The 21,040-nt window shown below is 41.6% G+C and overlaps 1 protein-coding gene across 1 annotated transcript in view; it reads right to left on the minus strand.

Annotated features, from left to right (window-relative positions):
• Positions 1-1,343: 1,343 nt before the first annotated feature.
• The window catches only part of LOC146616165 (ATP-binding cassette sub-family C member 4-like), a 37,111-nt gene continuing 17,414 nt past the window's right edge, over positions 1,344-21,040 (minus strand). Inside the window, exons 21-31 of the mRNA XM_085373843.1 lie at positions 16,495-16,645; positions 15,740-15,859; positions 15,467-15,577; positions 15,259-15,359; positions 14,651-14,842; positions 9,003-9,158; positions 6,143-6,232; positions 5,511-5,683; positions 4,945-5,050; positions 3,529-3,663; positions 1,344-2,113 (exon numbers count right to left, since the gene is read on the minus strand). Of these exons, the coding sequence (XP_085229969.1) occupies positions 2,036-2,113; positions 3,529-3,663; positions 4,945-5,050; positions 5,511-5,683; positions 6,143-6,232; positions 9,003-9,158; positions 14,651-14,842; positions 15,259-15,359; positions 15,467-15,577; positions 15,740-15,859; positions 16,495-16,645 (1,413 nt within the window). The 3' untranslated portion in view covers positions 1,344-2,035. The remainder of the gene's footprint in view (positions 2,114-3,528; positions 3,664-4,944; positions 5,051-5,510; positions 5,684-6,142; positions 6,233-9,002; positions 9,159-14,650; positions 14,843-15,258; positions 15,360-15,466; positions 15,578-15,739; positions 15,860-16,494; positions 16,646-21,040) is intronic.

The following is a 21,040-nucleotide window of genomic DNA, read 5'->3' on the forward strand; positions in this document are numbered from 1 at the left end:
AAAATGGTGCTATTATTGAGGGACGTAGGGAGGTATCTGGTTAATAATACATATTGTGGAAACTTTGTTGTCACCATTCTTGCGCTGGCTCTTATCAAGGGGAGAGCAGAGAGGATATATGCTGACTCTGATGTAGATAGTGCCATGAGTATTTCTATTGTGGCAGCTGCCATGTGGTGCAGTCCCTGATAGGGTTTCGAATGCTGTCAATGCTGCGTCAGGTGCATTAGCACCTCAGAGACCCGTGATGCTCCAGCTGCCGTGTGCCTACGTCTCCCTGGGCCCTGGCCGCCAGCCTGACACCCGACACAAAGTAATCACAGATCACAGTGTTTAATCACTGAAACAAGCACTCCAGAGGACCCCACTGTCAATATCCCACTCTCTCATTATCTGTTTGGATTGCACATCCACACTGTCAGATAAACAGAGTGGAAAATTAAGATTAAAAATATGGTAATTTCATTTCAGGCAGCAGGCTCCTCTCACTGGCCCATTATGCTATTGATTACCTCTGAATTCAATTTTTCTTTTCAATGTAAACTTTAATCTATTCGCAAGCCAACAATTCAGCTCCCAAGGGGCTATTTGAGAGTAAGTAACCATTTAATATGACGCCGGCTGAAGATTCACTGGCTTTAATGAATTGTGTAAATCACTCAGCTTTTAAAGGAACTGATGTCCCACAGTTCATGACCCAAATACGGGCCTGGTTAAATACCGCCTTTTAGACCGAGCTAAGTGTTTACTGACAAGAATCTGTGAATGTGTAATCACTGGCTTTGCGCTTGTCTGTATGAAGCCAAATTAAACAGCTCTTTTCTAAGAGAGCCGCTAATGACAAAATTACATTTTAAGACTTAATCATCTTATTGCACTACTGACATGTTAAAATAATAGAGTGCAAGGCCGCGCCACTTTACCACTGAAACAGAATTAGAAAATCACTCGACTCAGCACGATAATCACACGGTCGCTTCCTTTAACCGCTTACCAGTTTGTAGCATCGTGTTCAACTCCAGCTGTAACCACTGACCTGAAGCAAACACACCATTCAGGCAGCTGAGTGTGGAATGAGCAACAGCGGGGAGGAAACGCTGGTGAGTCAGTCTCACAATGAAGCAAAATGAAGCGAAACGTTCAAAACAATACTCTTTTATTAAATGAAATTTGAAACAAATCTAGTGTCAGTTACAAGTGAGCATTCCTCGCACTTATTTATGACTTAGAAACTGCAAAGTGCTTGAAATCTTACCTTCCATTTGTGTTACGAGCCGTAGACAAAGATGTAAAAAAATCAAACAGCGCGAATAATTACCAGGATATAAATAATCTCACTCGGTTCCATCCACATAATTACCTGCATAAAAGTGTTACATTCTCAAATAAAGTCGTTAATCAAACAAGCCAGGACAGAAAGTTGAGAGACATCTGGTTCCTTGATATTAGTCAGTATCATTGCCAACTGTTACTGGTCTTTGCTCACTAGAGATGAGGTAGACATAAAACCGATAGAGTCAAAGTGCAGGGAAACCATTCAATTTACAAACAGTGCAATTACTAGGAATCAATCGCGTGATTAAGGCACAATAATTACAGAAAGCATCCGTGTCCCCTCTGAGGTTCTCCTTGGCTTGTCAAGCATTTTTCAAGTAATGAAAAGACTTTATTCCTATAAAACAATGTTTTCCCTAAAAGAACAATTTAAGCCACAGGTAATTTATTGCACACAGAATATTGACACTCTTTTGAGCACCAGTTCCCCACTGTAGATACCCCAGAAGCCAGGACACACCTACATAAATATAGCCGTTTGCAATCAATAAACAGCCATGCAGTAATATGCTGTCAATGGAAGGCACAGCCCACCTCAGGCGTGTGCCTCCTTTCTGTTCCATACCACGGGTCTATGCTAATCAAATGGAGCGCACACTACACTGCACTAGGCCTGAAGACATTTAGGAATATCGGTGTGTCTGCTAAAATACTTGGTCACTGATGGCTAACACGAGGACCACAGCGACACTCCAAACCGTCAAAGGGACGTCTCGAAGATGACGCGGACGTCCTCGTCACGGCGCACGTCAGTCAGCCGCTTTTTGTTCGTGTAAACCTGAAAAGCGGATCAGGGAAGCAGTGTCACAGAACACAAGCACACTGTCCAATCTGAGCTACGATCTGTTAAGGCGCAATTTATGACAGATCCAGTCAGAGCACGGCGAGGGGATTTATCACCCACTGAAGCATACAAAAGTGGCTTATTTAGCCCAGTAAACAACTGTTAGATTAAAGGCAGGAAAATTTTTGGAGATAATTACAGGAATTATTTGTGGAGTTAATTTTCTCTTACGCTGGCTCCTAAGCTGCAAGCCGCTATTTAGAAAAGCCGGATTGCAGTGTTTGCGCCTGCAAAAGGCATGGCTTCTTTATGCCGAGCCGCTCTGACAGCTGAACAATTTCAGCAAGAAAGTTTGTGGAAAAAGAGGCAATGGAAGTGAAAGCTTGGCCATAGCTTGAGATATATGTACTGTCTACTCTGGGATTCTCTTTCAGCACGACAAAGGAGCTAGAGGTTGATATCAGATTATTGAATGTATTTAAACCTTGACTGACAACTATAGAAACTTGACACACAACATGCGGACTATCTCTGTATTTAATAAGTGGTGCTAGACAGTTATGGATGCTGCAGTAATCTGATCAAAGAAGAGCATCCTACAATAAAGAAAGGAAAACGTAAGGGCCCGAACAATGCCACTACCAATCCGCCAGTGTGCAGGGTAAGACGAAACCAAATAATACCACACTGTGCTGAGTCTTTGAAATCAGTATTTTACTCATTTCACTCCTCTGGCTGAGGAGATACAGTTCCGCTGATAAATTTGTGCGAGGGACAGAGAGAAAATGAAATGATGCCTACTTTTTCTTATTTCACAAAGACCTGTTTGAAGTTGCAATATGGTATCTGTAGTCCCAGACAGATGCACATAAAGTGGAATTGAACAATGAATAGCTGGCTCTTATCTGTTCAGTGTCTGAAGGGGAAATACATCACAAATGAATTTCACAGGGAAAAAATATGGACATTCTCTATTACAGTAATCCCCATAGAAAGTTTATCCCAAATCGCGATGAAGTTAAACCCAATATTTCAAAATAGATACAGTGCAAAGAAAGCTGCTTTTCTAGAATCATCGCTAAAATGATCTCAAAATTACATTATGAGAAAAAAGATTATACAGAGACTTTTTCCGATAATATCAGAGGATGTAAATCTACAAAGGGACAATTTCTCTCTTGAAATTAATGTTATGGTGTCGCAATGCTCCAAGTAGACACTTTAAATTAAAATGGTAATCAAGTGTCTTTGCATTGTCAGGGCTACACACATCTTCTGTTGCTTAGCTGTATTATTTTGGAGGTGAGCAATGGAGCCTGGAGTTAAGGGGAGAGTCTGGGATTACTGTGCAACGACTGGGCTCTTATTTAGGGACAGGCTTGTCCTGGGACAAAGGTGGATGTGGTTACCTGTTTGGCTGTGTGCAGGAGCGAGGCAGCCTCGGCTCTGCCTGTCTGTTGGACCATCTGGTAGAAGAGCCCATCCTGGTTCTGGAGCAGCACATATGGCTCATCATACTCCTGGATCATGCCAGCATCCAGAACCTGCAATCACACATACAATGGTGGGTGTGTGTGTGTGTGTGTGTAAGTGTGTGTGTTCCTGTGTCTGTATACTTTACTTTGGGGAAAACTGACATTTCAGCTGTTTCACTGCTGAGTGATGCAAGCAGACAGCGCAAGCTGAATGGGGAAACAGTAGTTCGGTGCACATAGGAACCATCTATTTTATGTGACTCATGCAACAACAAACACGGGTGCCTGTTTCTGCTCGAGAACGCCATGCACAATGAGGGTAACCTGTTAGCAGCGTGAAAGTCTGGTGCGCTGACTCTGACAGACAGGAGATCAGGGATTTATCCATGTATTTATCCTAGCGTTTCAGAGGCCTAGGGGTGGTCCTCAGTCAAATCCAACAATCACACCTTTAAGACTCGCTAGAAAATTACCATCATTTCTATGTCATCACATGCCATGTAAACCACACAAAGAATAGTGCCAATTCAGGCAGTTTGGAAAAGACTACAATTATATCACAGACAAATTTTAACAAGCTCGATCCCCTTACAGCGTTAATGAGCAGTTTGTTATCAGTAAAGCCCACTTTCAGGTAGTGTTTAGTATGAAAGGGAGACTTCTGCAGCTGCTGTCATAATCAAAAGTTTAAGAGCAGGCTACCAGGAAATGCAATTCGATTCTTGCAATTTGGACGATTCTTCCGGGTCCCAATTTAATTTTCCCAGAGTGTGTGACAGTCTGGGGGCATTTAACACGAGTGTACGTGTGAAACAGTCCCCTCTCTGTGATATTTGCCTTATTTCAGCAACCCTCTCAGTCACCAAGCGGCCACCGGGCCGTGCCCCGTCCTCCATAGACTCTTAACAAATGCCACCACAAATGGCACTAATTGGCACCTCTGCAGGCAGTAGCAGGAAAGGGCCAAAGATCAAGTGGTGCAAGCGAAGGTTGAATGAAAGGGAATGCTGCGAGTGAGAAATCTGCCCAGCTGTTGCAAAATAAGGTAGCGGAACTGAAAATAAAGGACAGAGGTGTTTAAAAGCTGCTTTTGTTTGGCATACAACAATGAGAATGAATGTGAAGTGCATGTTTTGCAGGGGACCCCAGATTTACTCTACAAATTCTGAAAACACTGAATGCAATATTTACTGTAGCTGGTGAGATAGTACAAGGGGTTGCCAAAGTTTAAGAGGGAATATCACAAAGCTACTTGCAGAGCAATGTTGGAATGAACTCCAGCAGAAGAGTCTCATTTTAAAACCTTCACTAAAGTGCTTTACAATGGAAATTTACTGCTTTCTTACTTACCAGTATTCTGTCACAGTCAATGATAGTGTTTAGCCTGTGAGCAATGGTCAGGACTGTGCACTCTTGAAACTTGTCCCGGATAGTCTGCTGGATGAGTCCATCAGTTCTAAAGAAGCAGGAAACAAAACACCTGAGAACTGAAAAGCTCTCTTCCTATACAGCCTTGGGCAGGGATTTTACGCAGCACAGAACAATGGCTCATCAGCAGAGAAATATGTGCAGCAACAGACAGAAAAAATACAGAATACCACAGGACTTCAGCTTTAAAAAGACAAGTGTGGTATATTTTGTTACATTTTTTTTAATTGACTTGATTTGATCTTCACCAGGTGAGATTTAGACTTATAAACCCATATATTTTTATTATGTGTGTTAAACAAAAAAAAATCTATGTTTGCACCGATGCTTTACCAAAATGATTTTAAGAAAAAAGAGAAAAGGTTTTATTCTATGCACTTAAAAATACCCATATTGTGTAGCACCATTGTACAGAAAAACAAGACACATGTGGAAGAGAGCGCTTCCACGCTGATGTATAATAATTTACTTGAGAAGTATAATCTGACCTTGGGTCCACATTAGCAGTGGCCTCATCAATAATGAGGATGCGGGTTTTCCGGAGGATGGCCCTGGCCAGGCACACTAGCTGCCTCTGGCCCACGCTGAAGTTAGAGCCCGACTCCGTCAGCACCGTCTCCAGCTTGCTGGGCAGCTCGTCCACCATGGCCTTCATCTGCACCTGCAGAGAGAGAGAGCTCAGCCCCTACCCTTCATTACTCCTGCATAAAGGCCTCCTGTGGGGATGTCTTTAAAGAGCCATCCAAACACACCCATTAACTGCCTGGCACAATGCAGGGCCAGGTCTACTGATGACCTTGGCCAGTGCTCTCTTGTGGCCAGCCTCTAGCTTTAATCCAGGCCACCAAACCCATTCAGAGACAGGACCAGGAGCTGAAGCCCTTCACTGTGGGGGAAGCCTTCATCCTGGTTGGCCTGACTGCCCAAACACATCTCCCCCAGCACTTTCAATGGTTACCCGTTACAAGCCGCACATTGAGCTGGGCCCCATGGCCCTAATGGGATTTCCCCCCATGACTTGTGGCGAGCAGGGAATCTGAATGGCAGCATTGTACAGGGGGACAGAGGGATCCCCCCCTGGGCTGGCAAGGGAGAATCATTCAGAGCCACGCTGGAGTACCTCTTGGAGTGCATTCCACAGGTCCTCATCTGTGTGCTGCTTGAAAGGGTCCAGATTCTTCCTCATGGTGCCCGTAAAGAGAACTGGGTCCTGTGGATAGATGGATATGGAAAGAGAAGGCCGTGGCCAGTTAAGATAATGACAAGGGGGAAGATGTATGAAAGGGTTAAGACAGGATTTATAGAAGAGTGCTAAGCAATGTGTGAGGGGAAGATGTTCACAAAGGCCTTGCTCCACTCAGGAGCTCTATTCAGTGCTCTAGCCAACTATGCTTCAGTAAGTTGATCTTTTTACTTGGAAAACCACAATGTGCGCATTGGTGCTGGTGGAGAATAGTCGTGCAAGGCTGTCTGAATGTATAATATGACACAAAAGGACTGTCAAGTTAACATTAAAATACAGAATAAGAAACCGTACTAACTAAATGTACAAGCATGTGTGAATAGTTAGGTTATCACATTAGTTGACTACCCTCATGAAAGGACAGCCTCACATCTCAGACAGGTAGGATGTCCAAGATATGTATTTATGGTAAGCCATGCACCTGTATCAAGGTTGAGCCACACAGCCCTCTTTAAGAGGGTAAATAAAGCTCTTTATTACAGTGTAAAGGAAAGAGCCTGTCCATGGGCACTGTTCCAACACGCCACTCTGTTTGTGATGAACTGATAAAAAGGAACAATCCCACATCATCTCATGTCAGGCCATATATAGTGTGCATTCATAAATCTTGCTCCAATGTTGAAGTGATTTACTCAGTAGAGGGCTCTCTTTGGACAGCATAAAGACCCTCTCGCTCACGGTACACCCCTGCTGCAGATAAGGTTTTTATATTGCATTTATGTCCACAGTGTTTGATCCGTGAGCAAAATAAGCAAGGTACTTAAATCGTTATAATGACTGTTTAAAGAAAAAAACAAGTTAATAATAATACAAGGCTGTTGAGTCTGCCACAGTTTGAGGTTGCACAGAGCAGCGACTGTCCATAACAAAAAGTGATGCTTCCATTGTATCCGCATCACAGTCAGAGGAACGCGATAACTCCAGCTTAGTCAAGATATGCATCTGACCTCGAATCAAGATACGATACGTTCATCTGGCAACTGTGAGATTAGACTAGGAGCAAAAGCAAAGCACACATTGAGTCTAAAAAGCTTAAAGGTTACAGAACTATTAATATATCCACACCTTTACATCTGTTCTCTTACAGGTCACCTTTATAACAAAAGAAAATGAAGCATACATTTGGGTGTGGAAGCACAGCAAAAATTAAAAAGTCATGTCTCAACAAGCCGCCATATAGGTCAGAAAGTGCAGGGCTAACTGCTCAATTTCAATCCAGAGAAAGTAAAGCTTTCAGGGTCTCATCCCTGCTACCTGTGCCTTGGAAAATGTTCCACCTCTTTACTTCCAATAAGCTTTTCCCTCTGTCACCAAAACACCACCTTGTCATTAAGCCAGCTGAAGTCCCAATTCAAACTAGTTCTGTGACACACTTTAATTGACGATTCAATGTTAGGTCGGAAAAACTGCTTTCAAGCACAGCTTTCTATACACCGATTATGTGCTCCACCAATTCTAAGCCCTCTGTTTGCCACAGAATTCATTTTTTTTCTCCTAAGTCATTCCTGAGAATTCAATAGAAACTGAAATGGATCCCTTTTTAATGCCATATGCTAATACAAGCTTATCATAATCAAATCTGTGGGCGTCAAATAATGAAACTCCTCAGCGGCAATGTATAGTTTACATATCAAACTCAAAATTCCAAATGAAAAGTACGACAACCAGCAATTTATGTCAAAAAATTTTTTCCAAGTGAAAGGTTGACTGCATATCATTTCATCGACGTCTAGCGGGAGAATAAAAAAAGGCTTTCAGATGAATTTGTGTAAATCCAAGAGTCTTCGCTCCATATATAAGTTTGTAATACTAACAACAGACTACAGAGAAACTCTACTCTCCCGAGTGCTGCCTACATAATGAAAATGCCATCCAGCATGTGATACAGGTGAGATGAGCGTGCAGTTAAAGTTTTGACTCGTAACCTGCCACTTTGTAGCAGTCTCTCCCTCTAGGAGATGCAGAAAGAGTAAACAAAATCCCATCAAACATGCATCACATCCATCGCAAACTAGTTTGGACTAAGAAGTGAAACTTTATCTGAAGTAGTAGCAATGCCAGAAACCTATCAAATCCACAGAAAAGCATTAATGAAACTGTTTTTGGGCATCTTGGCTGCACCCTAGAAATGTTTAAGACTTGAGCTAAGTGACGGTGTACAAGGGGACTCTGACTGTGAGGATGGGGGAGACTTCTTCTAAGCAGCTTTCCCATGTTTGGGGGGTAGAGGGCTAATCCTCTGTCAGGGATGGGGAACTGCTCTCTTCACAGTATAGGCCGTGGGAGTCTTCTCCCCTCCCTCCTCTCTGCTGACACTCACCCGCAGGCTGGCATTTTCTTAATGCCGTATCAGTTTCAACAAGCGGAAATAAAGTTAAACTGTCTCAAGGCATCCGTTTGTCTCACTTTCAGAAATCCCCTGAGTGACGACTGTAATTCTCCTCACTTGTTTTAGCTTTTTTTAAAAGCCAAGCGTCTAACAAGGGCAAAAGCATCCAGGCTTCTGTTACCGTCGTGCAGCTGACATTTCTGCCATTACTCAATCATGAGGAATCATGGGACCTTGGAGAAGGTGTCAAAGCAAAGCTGCTTTAGAACGAAAAGGTTAAACATGGTAGTAATTAATATATTATATTATAAGTAATATCTTTCTAACCTAGACTCACTGCAGATGATTATTGGTTACTGTGTTTAGTTACAAAACACAACTGCTGATACTGAAATTAAAGAAACGCACCTGTGGGATGATAGACATTTTCTGTCGCAGTGTGTGAAGACCAATCTCAGACGTCAGAAATCCATCAATCGTTATTCTTCCCTCAGGTTCTGCCAGCCGGAACAAGGCAGAGATCAGGGAGCTTTTACCAGCACCAGTGCGTCCAACAATGCCAACCTACAGTGGAAAGAGCTAGTATGTTATATCTGTAAAGTCTTAGTAAATGCCCACAAAAAACCCCATAAATAAATAAAATAGTGCTTATTATTTTGTCAGTAAGAGACCCAGTTGCCTGGCAAACTACAATATAAACCTTTGTACAATACTGGCATAAAAACTAAGGGAAGATTCTCTGTCCTATAATATTTATGTATGAAATTGTTTGTGTTTTACTAGACAGTCAAAATACTAAAAAGAAATGGTGGGCAATGGAGAAAATCCTTCTGTAAGCCTCTCTAACCCTCATAATCAAGATTTAAAGCTAAAAATATTTCCTTTAATCAAATCAAGTCATTTATATCTTAATCATATTTAAGTGCTTTAGCGTAATGCCACGTATAAATTCATTTGTAGCATTTGTGTTAGGGACAATTAACGTGTTTATAATTCAATTTAGCTATTTTTAAGTGTGCTATATTTATTTAGATCTGTGCTTATCTCATAAACACCAATGTGGGTGGGTTAGAAAAGTGTAGTTACTCATTTTAACCAACTGTAAAAGGTGACATAAATGGGGCTCTATAGTTTTGTGGCTCTTCTAAAAGTCACCCCATCAGAGTCAGCGTATCAAATCTATCAAATCTCATTGAACACACCTAATAAATTGGCCGAGTCAAAATTACCACTCACTCATACTTGTTTATGTCCAGTCCCCCAAACCCCTGACAGGCCATCACCCTCCTCCCCCTCCCTTTCTCCCTCCTCCCCACACCTGAAATTCACTGAGGAGATGATGGAGCGGGTCAATGCTGGGCTCAGATCTACCCCCCGTCCCAATCCCTTTTTGTCCCCCATAAACCCCCCACCAGAGCGGCCAAAGGTTCGCCATCGAGCCCCACCCTCAACAGAGCAATCGAAGTCACATTGCCCAGCCTCGCCCCCCTTAGTTCCTCTTCATGCCCTGTCTCCGCAGTCTGATGCGTGATGTGTGAAGGGTCCGGACTGTGAGGATTATGGCAGTGATGACTTTTCCCAGGAGAAGCTGGGACCCTGTTTACTAGAAGGTTTTAAAATTTCTGTACTTTTAGGTGACAGGAGACATGTGGCCTGGTCAAAACACAGAGAGCTGCACTCTAAAAGATCTTTAAACATAGTAAACATACCTTGTGTGCCACAGACTGCTCCCAAACACGAGGGGACAAGTAATACCTCTAAAACACTTAAGTTGGCTTTATTAAACATTAGATCTCTAGCTGGGAAAACATTTTTAATTAATGATTTAATCACTGAGCACAGCCTTGATTTTATGTTTTTAACTGAAACTTGGTTGGACCAAAGTAACAGTGGAGCTGTTCTCATCGAGACGACCCCTCCTAACTACAGTTTTATCAGTGAGGTTAGGGCGAGCAGGAGAGGAGGAGGGGTTGCTGTCTTATTTAATGAATCATTTCAATGTAAGCAGCTATCTCCTGGAAGTTTTCAGTCTTTTGAATATGTGGCTTTACAGCTGAAGGCCCCATCCAAAGCTGTGTTTCTTAATGTTTACAGGCCTCCCAAATACTGCACAGACTTTTTTAATGACCTCAGTGAACTGCTGTCTGTGATCTGTGTTGATTTTGACTGTGTAATTATTGCTGGGGATTTTAACATTCATGTGGACAACCCTCAGGACAAAGGGACTAAAGACCTGAGTAACACTCTGGGCAACTTTGGGCTGACTCAGCATGTAACAGAGGCCACACATAATAGAGGACACACTCTTGACCTACTGATCTCCAAAGGCCTGAGCATTTCAAAGGTTACTGTGTCTGATGTGGGCCTGTCTGATCATTACTGTGTTTTCTTTGAAAGTAAAATCTCAGCCCACACAAATATATCAACAACAGTGATCACAAAACGGTGTATAACTGAACACAGTAGTGCAATTTTTAACCAGGTCTTCCCATTAACACCTGACCTGCCCAGAGGGTCAGTCAATGAGCTCGTCAATAGCTTCAATGCTAAAATGTTAAATGTAATGGATACAATTGCTCCCATTAAGGTGAAGGTTATCTCTGGATGGAAAAAGTCTCCATGGAGAAACTCCACACTGGTGAAAAATGAAAAAAGAGAGTGTAGGAAAGCTGAGCGCAGATGGAGAAAAACAAACCTCCAGGTTCATTATGACATTTATAAAGAGAAACTTCACAATTATAATTTACAACTGAGGAATGCAAGGAAGTCCTACTTCTCTGACATCATCACTAAAAACAGTCATAATGCTCGGGTCTTATTTTCTACAGTTGACAGGCTAACAAACCCTCCTGTGTCAGTGGCAGCTGAACTTCATTCGACCATGGCCTGCAATGACTTTGCCAAATTCTTCACTGAAAAAATCCAAAAAATTAGACAAGCAATTGGTACATCAACAGCAGATCCAGGATATGTACTGTGTCCACCAAAAAACTGTTTAAACACCATGAAACAGTTTCAACCTATTAACAGCAAAGACCTGGAGGACATCTTAGGTCAACTGAACTCCTCCTCCTGCTGTTTAGATGTCCTGCCAACAAGTTTTTTCAAAAAGGTCTCAAAGACTTTAGAGTCAGACCTGTTACAGATCGTCAACTTTTCTTTATTATCAGGTGTGTTTCCAGAATCACTAAAAACTGCTGTAATCAAACCTATACTGAAAAAGGACAATCTTGACAAGACACAAATGAACAACTACAGGCCGATCTCAAATCTCCCGTTTTTAAGTAAGATCATTGAAAAAGCAGTTTCTCAACAGCTCAGTTACTTCTTAAAACAGAATAATTGCTACGATGCCTTCCAGTCAGGTTTTAGACAGAACCACAGCACTGAAACCGCTCTGACCAAAGTGTTTAATGACATATGTCTGAATACAGACAGTGGAAAAATGTCAGTCCTAGTTTTACTGGATCACAGTGCAGCATTTGATACAGTTGACCACAACATATTACTCAAACGACTGGAGAACTGGACAGGTCTTTCAGGAACTGTACTAAACTGGTTCAAAACATACGTAGAAAACAGGAAATACTTTGTATCAATAGGTAACTTCACATCTGAGCAGACAAGTATCACATGTGGAGTTCCCCAAGGTTCCATCTTGGGACCCCTTCTGTTTAACATCTACATGCTCCCACTGGCACAGATTATAAACAACAACAAAATAAACTATCACAGCTATGCAGATGACACACAAATATATATCACAATGTCACCAGGAGACCGAGGCCCTGTACAGGCTCTTGGTAAATGCATTGAGGAAATCAATGACTGGTTGTGCCACAATTTTCTCCAGCTAAACAAAAACAAAACTGAGGTAATAGTCTTTGGCGCCAAAGAAAAACGATTACAGGTCACCAGAGAACTTCAATCTATACATCTAAAAACCACAAACCAGGCGAGAAATTTGGGTGTAGTGATGGATGCAGACCTAAACTTAGAAAAACACATTAAGACAATAACAAAGTCAGCTTACTATCACCTCAAGAATATATCAAGGATAAAAGATCTGATGTCTCAACAGGACCTGGAAAAACTAGTCCATGCATTCATCTTTAGTAGGCTTGATTACTGTAACAGCATCTTTACAGGTCTACCTAAAAAATCAGTCAGACAACTACAGCTCATTCAGAACTCTGCTGCTCGAGTCCTCACTAAGACCAAAAAAGTGGACCACATCAGTCCAGCTCTGAGGTCCTTACACTGGCTGCCTGTCCGTCAGAGGATAGACTTTAAAGTTCTGATGCTGGCCTATAAAGCTCTGAATGGTTTAGGACCAAAATACATCAATGACCTCCTGACCCAGTATGAACCATCCAGATCCCTCAGGTCATCTGGATCCGGTCTTTTATCAGTTCCCAGAGTCAGAACCAGACACGGAGAAGCTGCATTCAGCTTTTATGCTCCTTATATCTGGAACAAACTCCCAGAAAGCCTCAGATCAGCTGAAACACTCAGTTTATTTAAATCCAGGTTGAAGACTCACCTGTTCTCAGCTGCATTTGAATAAAGCACCAAATCCACACTTTAAGCTTAAATTTCAAAACTTACATTTAACTACTGATTTTATCTACTGTTCTGATTTTATCTGTTTTGATTTTATATACTGTTGTTTGTTTGTTTGTCTGTTTGTTAATTAGTTAGTTAGTTTATTTGCTTGTTTTATTCAATTTTAAATCATGCTTTTTATTTGTTCTTGTTTCTAATGTCTCTGTAAAGCACTTTGAATCACCTTGTTGTTGAATTGTGCTATACAAATAAACTTGCCTTGCCTTGCCTATGTGCTCTATGGTACTACCCCAGGGTATGGTAACCTGCAGGCCATCACCCGATACTTTCTTTAAAGCACAAGGTCATACCATCCGCAGGTATCTGCTAATGCTGTACATATGTGTGATGGTAGTTAACACATAAAATGACAGTATAATATAGGTGTTTCCAGTATTTTACCAGACTTGGGATACCAAAGAACAAAAACTCATGCTGTGGGCTGAATCCAATGAACAGGAATCTTATTAGCATTGCACCGATTGCTCTGCTGAACTAGTGTCATACCATTTAGGTTTGTTATATGCTGTTGCATAGCCATTGGGCATGTGGATACAGAAAGATAAGTGGTTAGGCTGACAGGTAATAGAGAAGTAATGATATGCTTACTCTCTCATGCTACATCCATACTCTCATAGGAGCTATTAGAGTAACTCACATTCCGATTTTTAAAACACATAGGCCCTCCTACATGTGACAATTAAGCCCCACCCCCAGTACTTATACAGTAAGTGCCTACATGGACATTTAAAAAATTACCAAGTGCTTGTATGAGACTGAATCTGAAATCATGTCTCTGCATTCATCTGCTTTAACCTACATAAGAAGAATTCCACACTACATGAATGTAAATACACACCACAAAGTGAAAGGATCTTATACTGTAGATGGTAGGTGCAGGTGAAAGGGTGTCAGGGGAACTGTCAGGATGCACAAAGCCTTTTACCCCCAAGGCATGCGGTAGAGATCCCTCCCATGGGCTGTCAGAGCCAGGGCCTCTGCACTTATCAACCCATCCATTGTGAAATCAGCCGCCCTGGCCAACCGTAGCCATGCAAAATACACCCCCTGCATTAAACACAATTTCAATCATCCTCAACCATCTCCCTCAGCCTTCCCCTCTTTCGCTCTTCCTTCACCCCTCTTCCTCGGCCTCTCCTCTCTCTTATAGTGAATAAACAGTTGTCACCGTCAGGTAGCTCAAAATGCAAATTGGAGACAAATGGATCCACTTGAACAGTCTTAATTACATGATATGTATTCCATGAATCACAAATGGTATAGTCCTGAAGATTCAGAAGCACAATGCGGTGTCCCTTTAATAATTGATTTGAGAATAATGCCACATAAAAAAAGAATCACACCACACCTACTACACTAGCTGCATATCAACCTTAGTCATGGGCTATGCACTCCAGTAAGCATGCACAGGTGGGAATAAAGACAAGGACCTTTTCTCTAGATTTGAAGACAAGACTCAGGTTCTTCAGGACCAAAGGCTCACTGGCACTGTAAGAGAAGTTGACTCTGTCAAAAGTGATGCAGCCTGCTTTGGGCCAATCGCTCGGTGGCTGTTTGTCTGTCTCCCATGATGCCTCACTCTCCAGCTCTGCATACTCAACCACTCTCTCCACTGATGTCATCTGCAAAAATAAAGCATATAGTAGGCACTTCCTTAAAATAATTTTTCCTCTTTTAACTATTTTATGAATAAATAAATAAGCTGCTCCTATATAACTTCATGTAACAGAAAATCCCTATAATACAATTTAATAGATTCTTTAAATTGACCCAGACTGGATATAACAAACCTAAAGTGACAATCGTTCTACCTGCATTTTTTTTCTTATGGCCAGCAGTGGCTATTTATCTGGTTTAATAAATCAGTTAAAATCTGTATCTGTGACCACAGTGAACACTATGCTGATGAGTTTATGGCCTCAGTCTCTAGTTTCAAGCCTAATTTAATACATCGTGTTAATTTAGCAAATTATGGTCACATTTGGACTCAAATGGAAGTTAACCAACCATCGAACCCTTGTTCATCACGTGTTCTCACCATGTTCTCAATTTCTGCACTCTGTCTGACGCCCCACTGGAACATGCCTGTGAGCGTAACTGCATAAGACAGAGCCAGACCCACTGCACCTGGTTCCAGTCCTGTATTATCAAAGAAGTAAACATGCAGTCACACATCCACGAGTCCTTCCTCTTGCTTCTGCTAATAATGTCTCTTAGCATGCACAGAGTCAAAACCCATACAGTACCATCCCTGAGGTAAAGACAGCCAAAAGCAGTAATGGTGACAAAAACTGAGCAAATTCCATCGAGTCGCACGGCAAACCAGCGGGAGGTAGTCAGGAATAAGAACCAGGCCTCTGTTAACAAAGACAGATTCCACATGTTGCATATGAGGAAATACTTCTTAATACAGTCTGAATATCATGAATGGCTTTAGATGAGACTGATAATGGAGCTCATTAGATGTTGATGTCTTGCATATTTGACCTTATAACACAAATATGTCTTTTTTGTCTCACCTGAGTGAAGATCTTGATACTCATCAAACATTTGCTGGAACCTCTGCTGAACCTTGAAGGCGCGGATGGTGCTCAAGCCTTGAAGAGAGGAGGAAAGGTGGGAGAAAACAGGACTCCGAGCTATGGGAAATATACAAGGCAAAAAACCAGCTTAGCGAGGCATTTAACATTTTTAAGAGTTTTGACCAGATTTCTAAATACAATTATAGTGTCAGGGTACATTTAATACTAATAGTCTGAACTGTTCGGTTTTATTTTGCAGCGTATCAGTATGAGAAGTGAAAAATATGAATGTGTACTCTGTTATACTAACAATAATACAGGTGATGCCCCTGATTTTTAGCGTGATTTAAGGAAAGGTCGCCATTTAGCCGTCTTTTGTTTCAACTCATTAGACTTACAAACTCCTTAACAAAACCTAAATGCCTCCTTGAAGGATTCAAACAAAGCATTTGTTCTAAAAGATGATGCCACTTGTTAGTCAATGTGCATTTTGGCTCTCAGCTTTGAATGAAATAAAGGAACTAAAGCTTGATGTGGCCTAGTCATGACCACTTGACATTTTTTCCTATTATATGTGAAGTCATGAACTCTCATCTTTTGAGGAAACTGCGTGTGACCAAGGCATAGGCCACTGCCATCTTTAGCCTTTATGCTAATGATCTCTGCCTTTTTCAATAGCCTATTAGCATTCCTGTAGTCTGTGCTTTTATTTCTTCCCAATCCCACACCACAAAAAATAAATAAAAAATTACTGGTAGATTCTAGACGCTTGATGTCCCTGGAGGTCTGCAAGAAGTAGCATCGCAGAAACAGGAAGACAACAAGAAGAGGAACAACAGGAATAAGAATCCAGGGGATGATGACAGCAGCTACTGCAATCACTCCGATGACTTGCAGAAATACCTGGGAGAAAAGGAGAGGAGTAAGCACAGTAATAACTCAACAGCATCAGCGTCAAAAGCTCTGCTTCTGTTGTGTGGGCTACCGATGGGGCAGTGAGGCTTATTTGTTAGGGCTGAACAAGAAAAACCTTTCAGCTATATTTGTGTGAGACCATCTCAGGCACATAGTAAGGTAACAGCAGGTTGTGGGACTGAGCTTAAGTGACTCACAGTGTGAAAAGAAAACGATCGCAGCGCTAATTCTCACTTAGTAGCAGGTGAGAATTTACCACTTGGCCACTGCAGCTCATATCCCTGGCTCTCTAGGGTTTTCCCTTCAACACTTCTGGCCTGTAAGCCTCCCTGGCAGAGCAGCCAGCCAACGGGCATGGCCACAGTGACTGGCAGAGAGCTCTGGGAACCACACTGTGGGTGTCTGATACATCACACTCAAACCACACAGCCCTCAACAACACAGTGACTCATCACCCGTGTTAATGGCTCTGTGACACATCTAGACCAGGATACCAGAGCTGCCTAAACAGGATTGCAGGCAATGAGTCTGACGGTTATCAGAGCACCTACACCTGCATAACGTTTAGAAATAACCACCTCATAAAGACTCATTATGACTATTAATCTTAAAGATAAAATAATCTTACCTCAGCCTATATTGATGGTAATTATCAGGCACTCAAGTATCATGTGAGGTGGCATATAAAGTTTTATTATAGAGATATTAAAATTGACATCACACAATGACTCAACAATCTGAATAAGAAAACATAAATGTAAATAATATTACCTTTGATACTAATACATAATAATTGCTGATTGATATATTTAAGTTAAAGTGAGCTAGCAAGGGTCGTTGCCATCAGTTACTTTAATACTGATACTTTTATTAAAGATCGTATTAAACACCAGTTGAGAAAAAAAATAAACTACTTTTGAGGAAAGGGTGCTGCCATAAAAAAAGAACAGCTCACATTTTTAAGATTTTTGTTATGTTCACTTTATTTAGAAAATTATATTACATTTCAAAAGGGAAATGTAATCTACTTCAATTACATTTTTTTTACATTAAAAGTGTTGGGATATATTTACCTTGATACAACACTCAAAATAAATTTGTCTGTCTCATTGTTTCTTCAATCACCATCAAGTAAACTTGAAGTGAGCCACCAAACTTGGCACTGTGCCGGTACATCTTAAGGTTCTCATCTATGTTGCATATGATGTATTCAGGTTACCTAGCAACCAGCTAGCAAAGGGTTAAAGTTTTGGTGTAATTTTTCTTTTGCAATGACAAGTTCTAATTTGTATCAGTAAATCTTAATTTATACATTATATATAAATATGCCATCAGGTTGCCTGGCAACCACCTAGCAATCGGCTACCATGACACCAGAAAAGCATAGTATTGATTTAATTTTGTGGCCAACAGCATAAACACAGCAAAACAATACTGTAGCACAGACATGTAGTAGTAAAACATAATACATTACTAAAGATTTAAGAAAACACAGTTTTTGGTTTGTTTCCTTACTTTTTATTTGTTAAGCATTTTCACCAAGGAGAAGTAATGTCTCCTCTTTTAATTCCGAGTACTTTTTTTCTATAATATATATATATTTTTTTTAATAATCCTGCACTTTTTATTTAACAAGGGCACATGACTTCTGTTAATAATGTCTCTTGTTTACCATTGTGGTCTTAATAATTTCCTTTACTTGAAGTATATCAACATTTCTTCCAGCCATTAATATGGGTTGGAAGAACACTTCCTAACCGAAAGGCATACGTTGTGTTCGACTGAAACCTCACACCCTGAAATTAGATACATCCAAAAAGATGAATCCTAAAACGTGGAGATTAGGATCATACTGTTACCTTCAGTGGACTCAGACTAGCCCAGAGAGATGAAAATTTAATTTAGCACCTTAATTACGGATGTTATCTGCTACTTAAGCACACATTTAAGCATGATCACTTTCAGTGTAGTTTTATGATGAAAAGCCAGTCAATTCCATTTGCAGTTCAGATAAGAGGGAATTACTAGTCTAACCATTGCAGTAGTGGAGCCCACACAATCAAACAGTGAGTCGAAGCTACTGAGCACAACTGATCCCAAGAATTTCACAGTACATAAGTTTCAATCTTAGCCTTGATGGAAGGCTACCAGACTGCAAAGTGAGATGGTGGCACACAGGCCATTACCGCGTGTTATCCAGCCTTCCCTTGCGGGGATCAAATATTAACTGAACAAATGTCTTTCACTGTTTTTCTTTCACTACCCAGTTGATGACTGGTGACACAGTGACACTGCTCATTCACATTTTGCTGGTTGGTTAATCTGAATTCTAATTGGGCCCATTTCAGCAGTGGCCACAAACGTCTGAGCCAGGCTGGCTTTAACTAACAGTGGGGTCATCTAAGGGGACAGTAGGAGGAACAGGAACCATTAGATACAAGCCTTGCCTCCTCCTGCTCCCCAGGGCCCGCTGTCGCCAAGGCCCTGTTTGATGTGATCCATTTGCGTGGTTTGGCGCTTATCGTGTCAGGATCGGGGACACCGTGGCCCCCACCCACACTACACACAGATGACTCTGATAAGTGAGCCTACAAGTATACACCTCACCCCCTCAGACCACATCCATATCTCCTATGAAACCACACAGGAACAGAAAACTCCCAAAGCCACATCCCGCTGCACATAAAAGTGGATAAAAGGATGAAAGGTTTTGTATACAAACTGTTTAAATAAAGAATTAGCTCTAATAGCTCTTTAGCGAGAAAAGAAAGCTACCGCACGCATGCGATTCAGTCATTCAGGCAAACTGGGCGCACTGCTGTGTCCAAAGACCATTCAGATCTCTGCTGACCCTAATTGCTTTATTTTCTCAATGATTCTATCAGCTCTTTGATGTCCAAATAAATGTAGAAAATTGGAGTTAATTGCTATATTTGTGTTCGGCAATGATAGCGACTGTTGTTCACCAGCTGAAAATAAACACTTCGCTTTAATTAAACATCCCTCCGGACAGACGGAATCATTATGCTTTTTACAACTCCCTTTTTCATCCTCCCTTTATTTACTGACAGTGTGCAATATTTGCCACTGGGAAAGAAGTGCAAACAAAACAGGAAATGAGGGGTGAGCGTGGTAAAGAAAAATTCTCAAAAGAAGTCCTCTGTCATCGTTGGAATTTTTTCTTCTTTTTTTTTTTTAAACTCCACACTTTTTCTGTGACTGAGCAGCACAATAAGTTGCAAGGGTCAGTGGTACTGAAACAAAACAGGGCCGTTCCACTTGGGCTCTGGAACAATACAAGTGACCCAATCCATTCTACTCTGTGTTTGGGCTTTATTTTAGCATTAAATGCCCAGATGCTGTGGCTTTTCTTTGGGTGAAATGACTGTGGACACCTCCTTCACATTTTCCCTTTCTGGGCCATTTTCACTTCATAAAGCTGCAGTCAATGTGTTTTGTGTGTGGTGAGGAAGGTCTGACACATACTGTGGTGGTCTCAGACGCTGTCTACATTGGTGGCTCAAGTAGTCCTAGGATTAGGCCTTTGTGTGCTGTGAAAAGGTAAAAGAAGTCACTTATTTGGGCTCAGTCAAGCTGCTGATTTCCAACCCCATTTTGGAAATAAGAGAAAGGCTTTGAAATGTGGTCTCCCCTCACTCTCTACTATAAATCACTAGTGTCCAGCAAATTCATTCAGCCTTTTTTTTCCCTCCTGAAAACAACACACACACACAAAAAACAACAATTCAGAAATACAAAAGTCAGCCTAGAATTCATTGTCCTCGTCATTCTGACGTGAGGTGAGATTCAAGATTAGATTGGGACTTTGTTGTGTCAGTTCCCAGGCTCAAAGGGCCCTGGGTCTGGCCTGCATTCTGAGTCAGACCAGCTGAGGTGCTGGACCACAGCATCATGGGAGACCACACATACTCACACGGGAAGCTTTTGCTGGCCGGTGCTCGCCATCAAATGACCATGTGTGGTATTGCTGAGTGGCCAGTTAAGCGCACACAAATACACACGCAGGGTCACATGATGATGTTTTCCTCTGTTTCGCTTTATTTTTCAGGGAGACAAGCATAGGTCAGTGATCCTAAGGCCGCCGCTCACCTTTCTGTGTCACAAAGGCACTGTCATAAAAACAATGCTCAAAGAGGGTTAATGGCACAGCCTATATATGTTTCCACTGGACCATCTTCTGTGTTTCTCAGGCTAACCTGTGTAATGCCTGGAGCCAGTGCAGTCTTTAGTCGCCAGCGTGGTAAAGAAGCAGAGAAAGCCAGGTGAAATCCCATCCTACAGCGTCCACGATTACGTCAGCAGTTCTCATATCCCACAAAGCCACTAAAGAGGCCTGATACACAATGTGCCACAATATAGAGA

The sequence above is a fragment of the Diplotaxodon limnothrissa genome, linkage group LG16 (genome assembly GCF_057381915.1).
Source record: "Diplotaxodon limnothrissa isolate DT_005_m linkage group LG16, D_limnothrissa_male_GT1.1, whole genome shotgun sequence".
Classification (NCBI taxonomy): domain Eukaryota; kingdom Metazoa; phylum Chordata; class Actinopteri; order Cichliformes; family Cichlidae; genus Diplotaxodon; species Diplotaxodon limnothrissa.